The following is a 19,629-nucleotide window of genomic DNA, read 5'->3' on the forward strand; positions in this document are numbered from 1 at the left end:
CCCACTGCTCTGTCCCAGCTTCTGCCAACCTAGCAGTTCGAAAGCATGCCAGTGCAAATAGATAAATAGGTACTGCTGCGGCAGAAAAGTAAACAGTGTTTCCATGAGTTCTGGCTTCCGTCACGATGTTCCATTGCACCAGAAGCGGTTTAGTCATGTTGGCCACATGACCCGGAAAGCTGTCTGTGGAGAAACACCGAATCCCTCAGCCTGAAAGCGAGATGAGTGCCACACCCCATAGTCGCCTTTGACTGGACTTAGCCATCCAGGGGTCCTTTACCTTTACCTGTAGAGTTCCCTCTCCAACAGAGGTGTGTCTTCTTCACTATACAGCTTTCAGCGAGTACAAAAGACATACCTCTTTACTCCCAAGAAGTGTGTTTTCAGGGCCCACCCTATTCCTGTGACTGTAACCTAATTTTCAATTGTTCTAACCTGCTCTGAACCTCCTGATGAAGGGAGGGAAAATTAATTAATTAATACAATAATATTAATTATGTCAGCTGGTCAACATGGATGGACAACATAGATGCCAAGACACTTACTGTTTTTGTCCCATGATGCAGTGTAATTTCATGTGAGTCAGGAATCTTCTTGACAGGATCCTAAGGAGGATAATACCGTTAAGAAAAATATTTATTTATACACATAAAAGGTCTTCTGCACGATAAAACACATTACAGAATTTTTTTTTTGGGGGGGGGGGGGTTTACGAATTCTCATGGAATACCAAAGTGTACGCCTATACATGTCTACTCAAAAGTAAGATCCAATGAGCTCAATTGGCTTACTCCCAGGTAAATAGGAACTGGCTTGCAGCCTCAAGTACATTTCCAATGCCTTTCAAAGTCATGATTGCCTTTCCCAGCTTCATAAATAATGAGTGCAGATTTTGGTGGATCTTTTATTTCAGGATTGTCGCAATTACCTATGATCAACATAAGTGTTTGTGCACATGTCTGTGAGAGAGAGATAAGAAAAGAAGTTTGGTTGTCTGGAGAGGTCACTTCCTGGTTCGCATGGAGAAGCTGTTTTCAGTGGAGCTCAGCAACAGAAGAGAGCAGCACTGGAGTGTTGAAATGTTGACACCCTATTCATTTTGTGCCCAGGGCAACTGCCCCGTGGCCTTCTCGCACACTTCACCACTGCTTTAGTCAGGAGTCTGTTCCAACCCTACCTGGAGATGCCAGGGATTGAACCTGGGTTGCTTGCTAGTGAAATACAGCCCTTTCTCATATCTGTCCCTCAAAAAAGCTCTTCTTTCCACTTCCTTCGCTAACAGCCCAATCCCTCCAACTGAATAAACAGCTCACTAGCACCTAACTGAAAAAGAACCCCTATTCACTTCCCACCAATCCAGACTGAGAAAGCCTCTCCTCCTCACAGAGGGAAGGAGTTGTGAGCAGGAGCCATTTCCCACATTGGCAGGGGGCGTTCCGGCCCCTGGCCCAGCTGGCCTGGCTGCCACGCCTCGCCCCCAGGTAGCCAACCAATCAGGTGGAGGGTTGAGCCACTCAAATGTGGCCGCAGCAGCACTTCCCTTTCATTTTGCTTCTGGTTTTCGTCAGATCACCCACCCACCCTCCCTTTACAGTGGTACCTCGGGTTAAGTACTTAATTCGTTCCAGAGGTCCGTACTTAACCTGAAACTGTTCTTAACCTGAAGCACCACTTTAGCTAATGGGGCCTCCTGCTGCCGCCGTGCCGCCGGAGCACGATTTCTGTTCTTATCCTGAAGCAAAGTTCTTAACCCGAAGCACTATTTCTGGCTTAGTGGACTGTGTAACCTGAAGTGTATGTAACCTGAAGCGTATGTAACCCGAGGTACCACTGTAGTTCATTGCTTGGTTCTTGACATTGATATGGACCTGTGGTTGGTCGTCTTGGTTGTTCAAGGGGCCTGTAGGAGTTTTTATCCAACTGGCAAATTGGCACCAGCCACTTGGTTTTTCGCCTACCTCGTAGCAAATTGTCACAACTTTTAGGTGTTGGCGGTTAGGCATTGAATTATGTTTGTGTATAGGAGGGCAGGGTGTGGCCATCGCCTACCTCTCCGCTTTATGGGTATTCCAGTAAAGGAATCCGGCGGTCGTGGATCCTGTCCGACGCCCTTGCTGGTGGCTAGGGCCATGGCACGACCCCCGGTGACATCAGGGGGAGCTTTCAGTTGTATTTGAATCAACAGGCTCCTCCCACTGGTGGTTAACCCTTGTTAGACTCACCCCTCCCTGAGGGGGTGGAGTCACGCTCTGTTGTTTTATCCAATACCCCTCACATGCGGTAATCAATAAAGTTGTGGCCTTTTTTTAGCCCATTAACCTAATATACTGTGTCCATGTGTCTTTCTCATCCCCAAGCGGGTGGCGGGGCCTTGAATCACAAGCTCTTCCAGCCAAACACATTTAGACATCTTCAGATTGTTGCTTTTAATCCAAACAGAACCTAAGCTTTCTCAATTCTCTCTTCTCCTCCATCTTGTCTCCTAATTCTTTGTGCTACCCCTCAGCAAGCCAGTCATACAATCAATTACAACAAACCAGGGCCACAACAAAAACAACATTTAACCAGCAAATTGGACTTTACCGTAGAATCAGCTCAAGTTTTTTTGCCTTCAAAAATGTGAGAGCCTTCAAAAGTTATATGTACCCCACCTCCAGGCTGAAAGCAGCGCAGACCACTTCGTTCACCTGCATGCATACGCCCAGTATACTAATGCAAAGTTGTATGGCTATGGTTACTTGCCAACTGATGGCTACCAACAAGAATCTTCAAAAAGTACAGTGTCAGAGGAAACTCAGGTCAGCCTTCCCCAATGTGATGCCCTTCAGATATCTTGGACTATAACATCTCTAGCCAGCATGATCATGACTGGAATTGATGGGAGTTGTAATCTGAAACATCTGCAAGGCACCATAATGGGGAAGGCAGGCCCAGGTGAACCCGGGGGAAAGTAAGAGGCAGGAAATAAGAACACACACAAGTATTTGAAAAGACGACAGGGCAAGAACGGTGGGTTATAAAACTTTATATAAATAAGTACAGAAAGCAAACATGACAGAAGAATGAGCTCTAAACAGGTGCCTTTGACTAGCTTGCCAATAGCTCCATGCACTGTGAGGAGGCTGGAGCCAAAGGGAGCAAAGAAGCTCAAGTAATAGACCTTTTAAGCTGTGCCAAGGATCAAATCCCATCATACAGATATCAAGCGACATCTGCAACTGCCACCTGCACGTCATAAAAAACAACAACCCCAAACATGCAAATTTATCCCTGGAATTCCAAGAGCAAGTTGCCTGAAGTACATTCTTGAGAGAGAGAACATTAGCTGCACAGTCCAAGGGATTCCGGAGTTTTAAACAAAACTGTTCAATCAAAACAAAAATTAAGATAACAACCTCCCAGGACATGGCTTGGCAAAACATCTCTTAATAACAGCCAAATATTTATGAAGAATCGGCGTGACCCGTTCCCTTTTAGTAACTCCAAAGTTCCTAAATTATAGAATATACTATAAATATCTCCATGCCCACCCAAAAAATGCCTATATATGAACAGAATTTCAGTTGCAAGTTGAGATGTATCCAAAAGGAGAATATATTGGGATCCCAAGGAAAACATTTAGGTAGTATATTTTAACGAGTGATGACTTCTGTGACAGAAGGTACTCTCTTCCAGTGAGTGTTGCCATTAGCCTGACTAACAGTGGTAAGAACCTCTATTGAGGTCACTTATAATTTCACATGATCCTTCTATTTCCATTGTCCACATGAGGTGGCACAAGGAAGCACCAAGGTTTGCAGTTGTTGAAAACAAAACAAAACAAAACCCTTGACTGAAAAATCAAACCCTGGAAATAGGGACCCCAAGGAGGACTGAGTATGCTTAGTGGCCACAGAATGCTGGCGGGCTGTGGGCAGGGAACAAAACACAGTATCATAGGTTGCAAGTTGGTAGAAAGGATGAGCATCTCCGTGGCCTTGGCCTTTAACATCAAGCAACTGAGTTTTATACCCACATGACCTGAAAGTGTTGCTGTGCAATGCCAGGTCAATGATTCATAAGACCACTGCCATCCATGACTTGATCATGGATGGAGGACTTGACCTGGCATGTGTAACAGAGACTTGGTTGGATGAAGCAGATGGGCCTGTCCTTGCCGCTGCTTGTCCACCAGGTTTCTCTTACGCACAGCAACCCAGGTCATGTGGGCGGGGAGGGGGGGTTGCAGTGATTTTTAGGAAGTCATTAGTTTGCACCAGGCGTCCTATTGGGAAGACCCAGTTTTCTGAGTGCATGTTCTGGAAGCTGGGCAATAGGGGCAGTACAGGATTCCTTTTGGTGTACCGACCTCCCCGCTGCACCAAGGATTCCCTGCCCGAGCTGCTTCAGGTCGTGGCGGATGTTCTCCTGGAGACACCTAGCTTGGTCGTCCTAGGGGATTTTAACATCCATGCCGACACGACCTTACAAGGGGCCGCTCGGGACTTCGTGGAAAGCATGGCCTCCATGGGGCTGTCCCTGAATAAGTCTGGCCCAACCCATAGCCGCGGACATGCCTTGGACCTGGTGTTTACCTCTACGGATGTTGGTGATCTGACACTAAGTAAAAGTGAAATGAAAGAAGTGCCATGGTCAGACCACTTCCTGGTGCAACTGGACTTCTCTGCGACCCATCCCCTCTGCAGGGAGGTGGGACCGATTCGGATGGTCCGCCCCCGCCACTTAATGGATCCAAATGGTTTCCAGAGAGTGGTAGGGGATGCTTTATCCCATGTTGATGGCCTTTCAGCCGATTCCCTGGTGGCCCGCTGGAATGTGGAGTTAACCAGGGCTATTGACTGTTTGGCTCCGAAGCGCCCTCTCCGATTGCATGGAGCCCGGAGAGCCCCGTGGTTTTCCACGGATCTGAGGGCAATGAAACAATCGTTGAGACGGCTAGAGCGCCGGTGGCGGATAACCCATTCTGAATCTGACCGGACACAGGTTAGAGCTCAACGTCGAGCCTACCAAGTGGCGATAGCGACGGCGAAGAAGACTTTCTTCACCGCCTCTATTGCATCTGCAGAAAACAGCAGCAGGAGACTCTTTCAGGTGGTTCACAATTTAGCGGAACCACCTGTAACATCGGGGCCCAGTACGCGCCACATGTTCTCCTGCAATGATTTTGCAAAGTTTTTTGCAGATAAAATCGCAGATAAAATCGCAGATAAAATCGCTCAGATCCACCGTGGGAGCAGGGCCAGGGCGGGAGAGTGCTAGAGTTCTGTCTAGTCAAGTTGAGTGGGATCAATTCCAATCTGTTACCTCCGAGGATGTGGACAGGCTGCTTGGACGAGTGAAGCCAACCACCTGTCTCCTGGATCCTTGCCCATCCTGGCTTATAAAAGCTAGCCGGGAAGGACTGGGCGATGGGCTTCGTGAGGTGGTGAATGCTTCCCTCCGTGAGGGAGCCTTCCCAGACCCGCTGAAAGAGGCGGTTATCAAACCGCTTCTTAAAAAACCATCTCTAGATGCGGCCACGATGGCCAATTATCGCCCAGTCTCAAATCTTCCATTCTTGGGCAAGGTGATTGAGCGAGTGGTTGCTGAACAACTCCAGGCACGCCTGGAAGAAGCGGACCATTTGGATCCCTTCCAGTCGGGATTCAGGCCTCATCATGGGACTGAAACTGCCTTGGTCGCACTGGTTGATGATCTCCGGCGGGCTAGGGACAAAGGTGAGAGCTGTTTCCTAGTTCTGCTGGATCTCTCAGCGGCGTTTGATACCATCGTCCATGACATCCTTCTGGACCGTCTTGAGGGGCTGGGAGCTGGGGGCACTGTCATACAGTGGTTCCGCTCCTTCCTCCTGGGCCGTGTTCAGAAAGTGGTGGTGGGGGATGAGTGTTCAGACCCCTGGGCTCTCACTTGTGGGGTGCCTCAGGGTTCTGTCCTCTCCCCCATGCTTTTCAACATCTACATGCAGCCGCTGGGAGGGATCATCAGGAGGTTTGGGCTGGGTGTTCATCAGTATGCAGATGATACCCAGCTCTACCTCTCTTTTAAATCAGAACCAGTGAAGGCGGTAAAGGTCCTGTGTGAGTGTCTGGAAGCGGTTGGAGGATGGATGGCGGCTAACAGATTGAGGTTGAATCCTGACAAGACAGAAGTACTGTTTTTGGGGGACAGGAGGCGGGCAGGTGTGGAGGATTCCCTGGTCCTGAATGGGGTAACTGTGCCCCTGAAGGACCAGGTGCGCAGCCTGGGAGTCATTTTGGACTCACAGCTGTCCATGGAGGCACAGGTCAAATCTGTATCCAGGGCAGCTGTTTACCAGCTCCATCTGGTACGTAGGCTGAGACCCTATCTGCCTGCAGACTGTCTCGCCAGAGTGGTACATGCTCTGGTTATCTCCCGCTTGGACTACTGCAATGCGCTCTACGTGGGGCTACCTTTGAAGGTGACCCGGAAACTACAACTAATCCAGAATGCGGCAGCTAGACTGGTGACTGGGAGTGGCCGCCGAGACCATATAACACCGGTCTTGAAAGACCTACATTGGCTCCCAGTACATTTCCGAGCACAATTCAAAGTGTTGGTGCTGACCTTTAAAGCCCTAAATGGCCTCGGTCCAGTATATCTGAAGGAGCGTCTCCTCCCCCATCGGTCTGCCCGGACACTGAGGTCCAGCTCCGAGGGCCTTCTGGCGGTTCCCTCACTGCGAGAGGCCAAGTTGCAGGGAACCAGGCAGAGGGCCTTCTCGGTGGTGGCGCCCGCCCTGTGGAATGCCCTCCCATCGGATGTCAAGGCGATGGACAACTACCTAACATTCAGAAAACATCTGAAGGCAGCCCTGTTCAGGGAAGTTTTTAATATGTGACATTTTAGTGTATTTTTCATCTCTGTTGGAAGCCGCCCAGAGTGGCTGGGGAAACCCAGCCAGATGGGCGGGGTACAAATAATAAATTATTATTATTATTATTATTATTATTAAAAGAAGGGTTAAATCAGCCACTCTTGTCCAATGCTTCTGGTGGAATTCAAACAGAGGGCACATCAAAACACACTGACTACACAGCATTAGCCAAACCAACTAATACAGTAGCAGAGGTCACAACCAGAAGCCAGGTCACATCTCACTGATCATATACCTCACATGCCAGATATATAGAGAGATGCATACAATGCAGGACTGGGGGGTTTACAAATATCTATCACATTTTAGTGGTCTGGTTCAGACATAGCAATCCACCTTAGTTGACTGTTACAGCGTCAGTACGAGCCCTGGGCTGGCACATAAGACTATTGAAGCTACTGTTCCTGAAAAAGGGACATGGGTGGCACTGTGATCTAAACCACTGAGCCTCTTGGGCTTGCTGATCAGAAGGTTGGTGGTTTGAATCCCCGCAACGGGGTGAGCTCCCGTTGCTCTGCCCCAGCTCCTGCCAACCTAGCAGTATGGAAGCACACCAGTGCAAGTAGATAAATGGGTACAGCTGTGGCAGGAAGGTAAACAGCGTTCCGTGCTCTTTGGTTTCTGTCACGGTGTTCCGTTGTGCCAGAAGCGGTTTAGTCATGCTGGCCACATGACCCGGAAAGCTGTCTGTGGACAAACGCCGGTTCCCTGGGCCTGAAAGTGAGATGAGCGCCACAACACCATAGTCGCCTTTGAGTGGACTTAACTGTCCAAGGGTCCTTTACCTTTACCTTTTTACTGTTCTGGAATAGTAACAAACCATGGTTTGCTGTTGTGCTTTAACTGATGAAATATATCTGAGGAAATGTATCAATGAATTCCAGGCTCAGTGAAGAATATCCAGAGGTAGAAAACTCTTAACATATGGCTGCCCAGTCATTGCTTAATAACCTTCTACAAAGCGATCTTACTGTTACCAATGCTCTACTAATGTTAACCTATAGTCTACCATCCTGAAACCTGATATCCTGGAATGTTTTATTTTATTTGTTAAATTTGTATACAGTGGTACCTCGCAAGACGAAATTAATTCGTTCTGCGAGTTTTTTCGTCTTGCGATGTTTTTCGTCTTGCGAAGCACGGATTTTGGAAAAGCTTCAAAAATCACCAAAGTCTTCAAAAACCTCAAAAAAGGCTACCACACCGCGTGCTATGAGTTGCTCCTCAAAGTCAAGTCGCAACTGCACCCCCTGAATGCACAGTTTCAAGAAAAAGGAAACAAACTTGCAAGACAAAGGAAACAAACTTGCAAGACGTTTTCGTCTTGCGAAGCAAGCCCATAGGGAAATCCGTCTTGCGAAGCAACTCAAAAAACGAAAAACTCTTCCGTCTTGCGAGTTTTTCGTCTTACAAGGCATTCGTCTTGCGAGGTAGCACACTACCACTGTTCATTTGAACTATGGTTGGGGCTACCTCTCATTTTCCAAGTTTGGACACACCCTCAAATCATGGTTTGCCACAATCCAGGAACAGATACTTTCAATCTCTTATTCCCATGAAGACGAATAGGATCGCATAAGCCAGAGGATCACACCAACTTGTTCATGTAACAAACTGAACATACATTATTGCTATGTGCGAACAAGCTCAAGAAAGTGTCTACTTCCAGTCACCAACAGAAAATGATCCAACCCCACATGCAACATACTTATAATTTTCCTAATATGATGTTGATTGGGGCTGAATAGCAGCACCCATCTGTCAAATTTGGCCCAAAAGCCTAGATTCTAATAAGGATCTGGCCTCTGGAGTCAAAAAGGCTCTGACGCAGAGGCAAGGTTTGAACATACCAGCAATCGTAACCAGACTGTTTTTGTTTGCCATTCTAAATAACTGGCACTGTATCACCTAATTTCTTGCTAACCCCATTAACTTATATTAAATTATGTTTTGGGGTGGACATCAAAAATAAAATCTAATTTAAAATGCTTTCAGTCTGTACTACGGTACTGCAGTGATCAATGCTTTATATAATTCCAAGGCTAATAACCATTCTTCTCTGCTTTATCAGACACAGCTGATGCATGATCACAAATAGAACTTCCTGCTAAAACTGATCAAAGCTTGGAAAACAAAACAATTAAGCTGTGTTTAAGCATAGGAGCAAGGGAAGGAGCAAACTGTTGAGGCATTAATGTGAATTCCTAGCAGCTAGAAGAGTATGAGCCGCAAGCCAATAGCTATAGACAGCTATTAACTAAACCAGGTATCTTCAAACTCAGCCCTCCAGATGTTTTGGGACTACAACTCCCATCATCCCTAGCTAACAGGACCAGTGGTCAGGGATGATGGGAATTGTAGTCCCAAAACATCTGGAGGGCTGAGTTTGGGGGTGCCTGAACTAAACCAAAAAGTAGGAAGGAAGATGTGGTCAAAGACCAGGCTGAAATTATTGCTTTGGGGCCACTGCTGCTCCTGATTCCCTCCTATATGATAAACAAGAAACAGACCAAAGGTTATCTGTAAGCTATTTCCGCAAATTAAAAGGGGGCGATTCACACACTTTTATCAGATAGAAGTAAGTTAGCCCGAATGGCAATGGACTAATTTTCACAAACAGAGGGTAACAGTAATGGAAGGAAGGGGAAAGTACATGCGCCCAAGGGCGTTTGGTGACTTGTTTTGCTCCGGGCAATCTATGAGCTGTAATCAGAGTTTGTTCTTGGTTTACCACTGGTGGTTTGTCGGAGGAGACAAACCAAAAGCCTGGGTTCAGACACAACCCTAAGCCAAACTATGCCTTAGCCTGGTAGTATGGCAACAGCAGCAGGACTGGGGAAGGAGCATAGCACTCTTTGCTCTGGGAATCCACACATTCACTTGTTCATGCAAAACCATGGTTTAGTGTGGCATTACATGCATACAGGTTCAGTATTGTAAAATTCTGCTCCACGGTTTATCTGGGACACCTTAAAGAAACCCTAAAAAACTCAAAAGGTTTCTAATTAAATCTACCCAATTACCCATTCCAGCCCTGACAGAAACTAGCGACAGAAATACATTTCAGTTCATCAAGTAAGATATCAGAGCTAAGTGGAAAGATTTAAATGGCAAATTCACAAAACCTCTCACAGGTATTTTTAAACCCTTGGAAAAATGCCTGACATACTGCAGGAAGGAAGGAAGGAAGGGCAATTTCATGTGGAGCATGCACAGCTGGTTCCAATCCTATTACTGTTTTGATTAGTAATTCTCCCATGCCACCCATAAATTGCCTTCAAAACATTAATATTTAACCCACATTATGAACAGCCGTATAACAGCACATTTCTATGTAATGGGATATGACAAAATAAATGGCTAGATGACCAGCATTGTCTGTATAGAAGGGAAATATTGTTATAGACCTGCGAGGCCCAAGCTTCACACAAAAAAACTCTTTAAGGCTGCAATCCTCTCGTACAGGGGTGGGGAACCATTCCCTTTTGGCTAATCTACTGGGCATGGGGACATGCAAAATTGGAGAAAGCAACACATTTCAACGTTACCTTTGTACAGTAAGCTAGCTTCCACACATAATAATGATAATAATAATAACAACAACAATAATAAATTTTATTTATACCCCGCCCTCCCCGGCCAAGGCCGGGCTCAGGGAGGCTAACACCAAATATATAATACATTAAAAACACAAAATCAAACAATTGATTAAAACACAGCTCAAAATCACAGTAAAATCAAAATAAAATTAAGTGGCCAACCCACGAATCATAGCCATGAAGGTAGGAATATTAAATATTTGCCAGGCCCGGTCACCCGTGCTGGTCCCATATAGGCCGATAGAAAGCACATACTCCTCTCCATCCTGCATCCAAGAAGCAAGCAGAATTATCAAGAATTCAAGGACACATTCCAGCCATGCAAAAACACTCAAGGAGAATGAAAAGCAGGACTAGAAGGAGAACGGTGTAGTCTGGAAAAAGTGCAGAGGGTCAGACAGAGATGCCTATGACCCTCAGGCCTGAGGTTCCAGATTCTCATTTATTTCCATCAGTGATGTTACAGGGGTTGACACCAAATGATTTCTGCCCATTTGCATTATGGAAATCCATAATTTCATTTTATAAATTTCATTTGCCCTGTGGAACTTGCAGTTTTTCTTAAACGTTTTTAAAAACAGGTATCTCTCTGAGTGGAGCAAAATTAATTGGGAATAATTGCTGTTCAAATATTGCTATATTTTAATCTGTAGGTAAGTAATTAGTTTAGCAGTTTGAAAGCACGTCAAAGTGCAAATAGATAAATAAGTACCACTCTGGCGAAAGGGTAAACGGTGTTTCCCTGCACTGCTCTGGTTTCATGAGAAGTGGCTTAGTCATGCTGGCCACATGACCCAGAAAAACTGTCTGCAGACAAACGTCGCCTCCCTCGGCCAGTAAAGCGAGATGAGCGCCACAACCCCAGAGTCGTTCGCGACTGGACTTAACTGTCAGGGGTCCTTTACCTTTTTAAGTAATTAGTTATATTAGTTATGCCATAAACATAATTATTTTGTTATTTCTCTTATTTGTTTATTCCTCCAATACCCTACTTTTCCTTTGAAGAACTCAAAATCCCATATCCGGAGAGCCTATTTTACATTTATAGTACTTTAGAGTGTTTAAAGCACCAATGGGGAACTTGTGACTTTCCAGATGTTGTTCAACTCCAACTCTAATCAGCATGGCCAATGGTCAGTGATGACAGCAGCTGTAGTCCAACATCTGGAGGACCACAAGTTTCCCATCCCTGCTCTAAAACATCATCTCAGCGATCCTGACAACAGCCTTGTAAAGTTAGGTAACCATTATCCTCACATTGCACATGGGAGAGGGAGAAGAGTTTAGTACTTTGATTAACTAATTAATAAATAGGGTGATATTTGAATCAGAAACTTCCTGGTTCGATTCAGTTTTGTGAAGCCCAATCCTGTGCACTCAGAAATATGTCCCCCTATATTCAATGTAGCTCAGTCTCAATTATGTGAGCGTCGGCTTAACCACTATGCTACATACAGGTGGAAATTAGAATATCGTGGAAAAGTTCATTTATTTCAGTAATTCAACTTAAAAGGTGAAACTAATATATGAGATAGACTCATGACATGCAAAGCGAGATATGTCAAGCCTTTATTTGTTATAATTGTGATGAACATGGCGTACAGCTGATGAAAACCCCAAATTAACAATCTCAGATAATGTCATCAGCTGGTGTTGGTCCACTGTGCTTCATTAAGTCCGGGGTCAACACAGCCGTCTACCAGAAGATTTTGGAGCACTTCATGCTTCCCTCCACAGATGAGCTTTATGGGGATGCTGACTTCATTTCCAGCAGGACTTTGGCACCTGCCCACACTGCCAAAAGTACCAAAACCTGGTTCAATGCCCATGGGATTACTGTGCTTGATTGGCCAGCCAACTCACCTGACCTGAACCCCATAGAGAATCTATGGGGAATTGCCAAGAGACAGATGAGAGACATGAGACCGAGCAATGCAGAAGAGCTGAAGGCTGCTATTGAAGCATCCTGGTCTTCCATAACACTTCAGCAGTGCCACAGGCTGATAGCATCCATGCCACGCCGCATTGAGGCAGTAATTGATGCAAAAGGGGCCCAAACGAAGTACTGAGTACATATGCATGCTTCTACTTCTCAAATGTCCAATATTGGTCTATTTGCAATCCTTGTTTTGCTGATTTCATTTAATATTCTAATTTTCTGAGATTATTAATTTGGGGTTTTCATCAGCTGTATGCCATGATCATCACAATTATTAACAAATACAGGCTTGACATATCTCGCTTTGCATGTCATGAGTCTATCTCATATATTAGTTTCACCTTTTAAGTTGAATTACTGAAATAAATGAACTTTTCCACGATATTCTAATTTTCCGAGTTTCACCTGTAAATTCACATTATTTGTTAAGAATCTGATATTGGAGCCAGGGCTGGAGGTCCTGTCCCACTCCAGCCTCCAACAGTCTCAGCCAGCATGGACCAACATGGACCAGCGTCCACCAACATTTGGATAGCTGCAGGTTCCCTACTCCTGCCCTGTACTGAATCATACAATAATGGCCTTAAAGCAGCCCATTCCTACCTTTCTGTATCACTTATTCATGCATACACAAGCACAGACTCTTCTGCCAGAACTTCTATACAGCATCAGTGTTAGAAACTGAGATATGAAAGCTAGGAGCTAAATGGCACCTTAAACCTAGGTTATGGGTGCAACAACAGAATGTCTAGGCGTGCTTTTCTTATAACAAGAATACAAAACTGAAAATGAACGAACTGCAGCTAAAATATTATGCTAATTTTTCACATGATCTAGTCCTTTCCCTGCTCACTCACCCCCCCCCTCCAATATTCTTAAGAGGGTCTCTTCTCTAGTCTTCAGAGAGTAGCTGGAAGTGGGGAGGCAGAAAAAAAGTCCTCCTTTCCTTCCACTCTGCTGTTTTAACCTGAAATCTTAGGCACAGTACTGCACCCAGAGCTCAGAAACAGCTCGCACTAATAAAATTCTCTATTGCATAGTATGTCTAGAACAATGGGAGTTTCAAACACTGTACAGCATGGCCTATCCTACTCCATATGGAGTAAAATAATTTCTAGGTTATCCAAGTGCAGTATTTCAAGCCCAGTGCTTGTACCGTAAGCCATCTCGTCTTCACAAAGACCAGGTCAAGTGATACTGGTGTTTTATTCTGAGCTCCTCATCTCTGCAAATGCCACTTCAATGAGAACAATGACACAGGTTCAGTTTGATCATTGTGGACTGTATTACCAAGCACCATTACAACTCCAGCTTGCCAGAGCTGTGCATGTTTGGATATGGGCTTGGTTCTTTCGATGAAAGATAAGGGGTAGCAGATGCAGGATTAACAAATGTATTTATATTCCATGCACACTGATCTTTAGTTTTAACACTACATACCAGCCCTTAGTCTGGGGCCCACACTGCTGACTGGTGTACCAATCATTCCCTTCCATCATTACCACACCCCACCAGTGATGTTCTCCTCCTACTGTACATAACAAGCATCTCATGCAAGTGTTATTTTGGCAAATTATCATAGCTGAATATGACCCTCTCTGGAACCCCCATTAACTCAGGGTCCCACTTCTGCATTTACAGGGTTGTTACCTCTCAGAGGCTGCAAGTTGTTTGCAGCCCTGGTGGACTTGATCCACATTAGCTGAGAATCAGGGTCAAATGCAAACTTCCTGCTATTACATTCATGTAGGTCGCCGTGTTGGTCTGACGCAGTCAACATAAATAATAACATTGTCCTGTAGCACCTTAGAGACCAACTAAGTTTGTTCTGGGTATAAGCTTGGTATCTGAATAAATGTGCATGCACACGAAAGCTTAGTATACCCAGAACAAACTTAGTTGGTCTCTAAGGTGCTACTGGACAATTTTTTTAATTTATTCTTGCTATTAAGTTCTTTGATTCCTTTAGTTATGGGAAGGCATGGACCAAGCTTAGTATGATCCAGTCCTTTCTTGTAAATGTGACAAGCTTGAAAGGGATGGGAATTTGGAATTCAGACTTGAGTGGAATGGCAGGACTGTTTTCAGACCCTAATGAGGCGACATGGTGGAGGAGGAAGAGAACAAAGCATGTGTGTGGAGACTGCCCTAGACTGTGTTAGTCAAGAATCCCAGTTCTAGTTGCCTCACCTCCCAAAGGATGTTGTGGAGCTGGAAAAGGTTCAGAAAAGGACAACCAGAATGATCAAGGGGCTGGAGCAACTCCCTCTATGTGGAACATATGGATTTAGGGGGGGAGGTAAGGAGGGATATAATGATAGAAGTGTATAAGATTGTGCATGGAATGAACAAAGTGAATAGTGTTAATTTTTTCTCCTGCTCTCATTTTACTAGAATTCAGATATCCAAGTAAACTGAATGTTGAAAGATTCAGGACAGACAAAAGTTAACATAGTTAAAACTCTGGAACTTGCTCTTACAAGTGGTAGTGATGGCCACCAACTTGGATTGCTTTAAAAAACATGGATTAGATAGATTCATGGAATATAATTCCATCAGGGGTTACCATCCATGATGGCCATGCTTTTCATCCACAGCTGGATGAGGTATGCCTCTGAGTACCAGTTTTTGGGGAGCACAAGTGGGGAGACTGCTATGGCACTCATGTCCTGCATGGGTATCTGGTTGGCCACTGTGGGAACAGGATACTGGACTAGATGGACCTTTGGCCTGATCCAACAGGGCCTTTCTTCTGCTGAAATGATAAAGTGCTTGAACCTCACTTGGAGAAGAGAAGGAATAGGGACTGCTAGATGGCTAAGCATCTGCCCTTGAGCCCCACAGCATCAGGCTGAAGGTAGCTTCTAGTCTACCCTCCTTGAACATCTTCTACAGTCTAGGAAGAGCTGCTTTCCTTCCTAGGCTTCTCCTTGGTTTTGTACCCACTCTGAGGTACAACCCTGAGTACTACCAAACAATCTTCCTGTTATGCCCTGTTCACCACCATCACTTCCCTGTTCAGTGAAAATCCTAGTGTTCCACTCAAGTAAGTCCTACTTCCAAATCTCTCCACATTCCCAGAGTAACATGTTTTCAATCAATAAATGATTGCAGGTTTATTCAACTTCAAAGCCACAGCAAACAGCAAATGCCACCCTGGACAAACGCCAGCTTTGTCCTCAATGCTTCTTTCAATCTTTCAGCCGTATCTTAAATGAAATGCATATGTGAAAATCACACCTAGGATACACATTCCACCGCATTGTGCATTTTTGTGCAAGTCAGCTATGAGGGTACTTAAAATAACACTTCGGGTAAAATAATTTTGCATGCATTACAGCTTTAAAACTAATAATAATGAACAAAGTGAAACTGATATAGTTCTTAATAGTAGTTGTTTAGAGCTGTAGAACCAACCCTAGCACCCAGCCCCAATGCTACAAGCAACTTATTGCAAACTAACCTACTGAATGAGGAGCAAAACTCCTCAGAAACAGGCAGCCTGAAACGCATTTGCGTACCAGCCTTACAATAAGAAAGTGCCTTTTTTCTGAACAGCAGAAAACAGGAATTGATCTGATTATTGTAGGGTCAAAACGGCACAGCTGATTGTAAACAGACGTAGAATTCCTTTTCCACTAAACTCCTGACAAAAATCGTACGGATGAGACAACTGCAGTGACAACGTGGGTCGATCTGAATCTGTTTTGGGGATGGAAAGAAAAATGTTGAATGACAAACCATTCAACCTTGTTCTCATGGAGATTAATGTTGATGATATTATGCAATAATAGTAATAATAAATCTTTCAACTAGTGAAGAATAAAACCTGCATAAGATCTTTCTTCTTTGCCAATCCACTAATTTAAAATCTCCCTGCCTTATTATACTTGATGTGTTTGTCAGTCTCTCTTTCTCTGTTTTATGCCATGGTTTTAGATAGACAGATAGAAAGCCACCTACACTTCTAAGATGGAAATACAGACATCTTTCTTTAAAAAAAGAATAAAAAATAAATAAGTGAGCATCCTTGCATCTTTACCCACATAGCCAGCCTGTCCCACTAACTCCTGCCCACATCACTACCAAATGACAGTCACAGCCTTCATCTTTAGTACCAATTTCGGCACATATTTGAGCAGAGAAAAACTGAAAACACTCCATGCAAAGGTTATGAAACAAATTTGTTAGCTGAAAGCAAAAATTAAGAAAACTAGTTTAGTGACTGTTACAGGCAGTGCTTTTTTGTCTGGGGGGGACACAGGGGTACGCATACCACTAAACATTTTGCGAATCTAAGTTTGGCCTCATTGAGGGGCAGTATTTCAATATGAGTAGGAATATGAAACTTTTTTTTTTAAGGAAAAAAGCACTGGTTACAGGGATAAAAATCTTTTTTAACTGTTACCAGTGACTTTATAAAGAAAAGAAAAGCAAAATAACTAAAAACTGTGGCTTCCAAGCCATTTAGTTCCTTTGTTGTGCAAAAGGAACAGAATTAAACCATGTTGCGTCAAACACTGACATCAGTTTTGCATCAGATTATACACAACTACTTTTAAGTATTAAAAATACAGTGGTACCTGTAGGTCTGTTCTTAACCTGAAACTGTTCTTAACCTGAAGCACCACTTTAGCTAATGGGGCCTCCTGCTGCTGCCGTGCCGCTGCTGCACAATTTCTGTTCTCATCCTGAAGCAAAGTTCTTAACCTGAGGTAATATTTCTGGGTTAGTGGAGTCTGTAACCTGAAGCGTATGTAACCTGAAGCGTATGTAAACCGAGGTACCACTGTACAGTAAATGAATGGCTATCCCTTTAAGGCTTCATTGCATTCAAACATTTTTTTTCTATAATACCTACACAGTAAAACAACATACCATCAATAAATCTTCACAAATGGTATTTCCAAAAATGTAGCAAAAATGTTAAATAGCACTAACGTTCAAAATTGTCACTCAGAATACCCGTCGGGGGTTAAATTGAAAGGTTTACATATGATTCAATCAAGTAACAGCCTCATAAAAGTGATGTTTAAAAAATGAATCTTAACTTTATGACTGCTGTGTTCCTTTGGGGAAAGCAATTTGGTATGATTTGTGAAAGGAAGTTGAACATGTTACTTTTCGCTTATAAGGTTTTTGTATTCCTTTTTTTAAAAGGTGCACATATTACTTTATACAGCTGTGAATGATGACTGCAGACATTTACCCATATCTTAAAGAGAGCTCAAAAATTCTGTTCATGGGAGAATGTTCAATGAATTACAATCCAGGAGAGGGAGAAACAAAGAAAAAGGAAAAGGAAATCAGTTGAATCCACCTATAAACAATATATGTGTGTTAAAGTATTAGAGAACAGCTGCAAAACTAACAATTTCTTTTACGTTTAATGTCCCTTCAACTGAGGATCAAACCGTATTAAAATAATGCTCAAGAAGCGGAAACCTGCTTTTCTAAGGAAACTAAGCAAAACTTCTCTTCTTCGAAATGTGAACACCTAAAAGTGAGTAGCTAGTATAAATCTACCTAAAACTTAAAACCATTGGTCTTTAAAGAAGCAAACACTTGTTGAATTATTTCTCGAAGCAAGCATTACAATACTATGGATGTCCTAAGGAAACATCCATATGAACCACTACATGGAAATAAAAGGGAACAAATTAAGAGTCCAAAACAAGAACTACAAACAATTAACAGTTTGAGAAACTTTGCAATATGAAACTGTGGTGAACTCCTACATCCCAAAATAGATCAACAGCACCACCTAGAGCAGGGAGGGGAACCTGTGGCCTGCCATATGTTCCTGAACTACAACTCCCATCAACCCTGACCACTGATCAAGCTGCCTGGAGCTGACTCCCAACAGTCTCAATTTCCCATAAGTTTAGTAAGAAGGACTTGTCGATCAGAAGGTCAGCGGTTCGAATCCCCGCGACGGGGTGAGCTCCTGTTGCTCGGTCCCTGCTCCTGCCAACCTAGCAGTTCGAAAGCACCTCAAAGTGCAAGTAGATAAATAGGTACTGCTCCGGCGGGAAGGTAAACAGCGTTTCCGTGCGCTGCTCTGGTTTGCCAGAAGTGGCTTAGTCATGCTGGCCACATGACCCAGAAGCTGTACGCCGGCTCCCTCGGCCAATAAAGCGAGATGAGCGCCGCAACCCCAGAGTCGTCCACGATTGGACCTAATGGTCAGGAGTCCCTTTACCTTTACAATTCCCAGGTGATTATCTCCTTTGCAAATCAGATGCAAAGTGCAAGCAATCAACACAAAAACAGAAGACGACACAGCAGAGAATAAAAACTGACCTCATCTTCTTCCAGGATGTTGTCCTCGTCATCCTCCTCATCACTGCCCTTATATCCAGGAGGCAGCGGAGGGCCAATGAGTTCATCATCGGAATCTTCCACTGACCCTTGGGGTGGCAAAGGGGGGCCAATTGGTTCTTCATCTGAGCTGTCGTCACTTTCACTACCAGATGAATCCCTAGGCGAACAAAAATATGAGATGTATAGTGGCAGGGGTCTTTTTCATGGCACCTGCCTCTGTGGGCTCATTGCTGAAGTCCCCAGCCTACCATTTTCTCCCCAACACATTTGCCTACGTTGTGCCACAGACTGGTGAACGGAGGACACCGTATCTGGCAGCCAGTGCAGGGTGGGCGAGAGGGGTAGGAATGTAGGGAACTGCCTTATATGGAATCAAAGCATTTTTCTATGAAGCTCAGTATTGTCTATACTAATATTCTTCAACTTTGGGTCCCCAGATGTGGTTAGATATCCTGTATGGAACCCTGGAGAGCCACTGCCAGTTTGTGTAGACAAGTGTTCTTTAACCTTAAGTGGCTAGTTAACCTTAAAATCGGGGACACGGGTGGTGCTGTGGGTTAAACCACAGAGCCTAGGACTTGCCGATCAGAAGGTTGGCGGTTCGAATCCCCGCGATGGGGTGAGCTCCCGTTGCTCAGTCCCTGCTCCTGCCAACCTAGCAGTTCGAAAGCACGTCAAAGTGCAAGTAGATAAATAGGTACTGCTCCGGCGGGAAGGTAAACGCCGTTTCCATGCGCTGCTCTGGTTCGCCAGGAGCGGCTTAGTCATGCTGGCCACATGACCCGGAAGCTGTACGCCGGCTCCCTTGGCCAATAAAGTGAGATGAGCACCGCAACCCCAGAGTCGGCCACGACTGGACCTAATGGTCAGGG

The 19,629-nt window shown here is 44.5% G+C and overlaps 1 protein-coding gene across 1 annotated transcript in view; it reads right to left on the reverse strand.

Annotated features, from left to right (window-relative positions):
• Positions 1–19,629, reverse strand: part of WDR70 (WD repeat domain 70) — a 119,868-nt gene that overhangs the window by 94,132 nt on the left and 6,107 nt on the right. Inside the window, exons 5-6 of the mRNA XM_079994872.1 lie at positions 18,737–18,914; positions 546–605 (exon numbers count right to left, since the gene is read on the reverse strand). Of these exons, the coding sequence (XP_079850998.1) occupies positions 546–605; positions 18,737–18,914 (238 nt within the window). The remainder of the gene's footprint in view (positions 1–545; positions 606–18,736; positions 18,915–19,629) is intronic.

Source organism: Podarcis cretensis (assembly GCF_951804945.1).
Source record: "Podarcis cretensis genome assembly, chromosome: 11".
Taxonomy (NCBI): domain Eukaryota; kingdom Metazoa; phylum Chordata; class Lepidosauria; order Squamata; family Lacertidae; genus Podarcis; species Podarcis cretensis.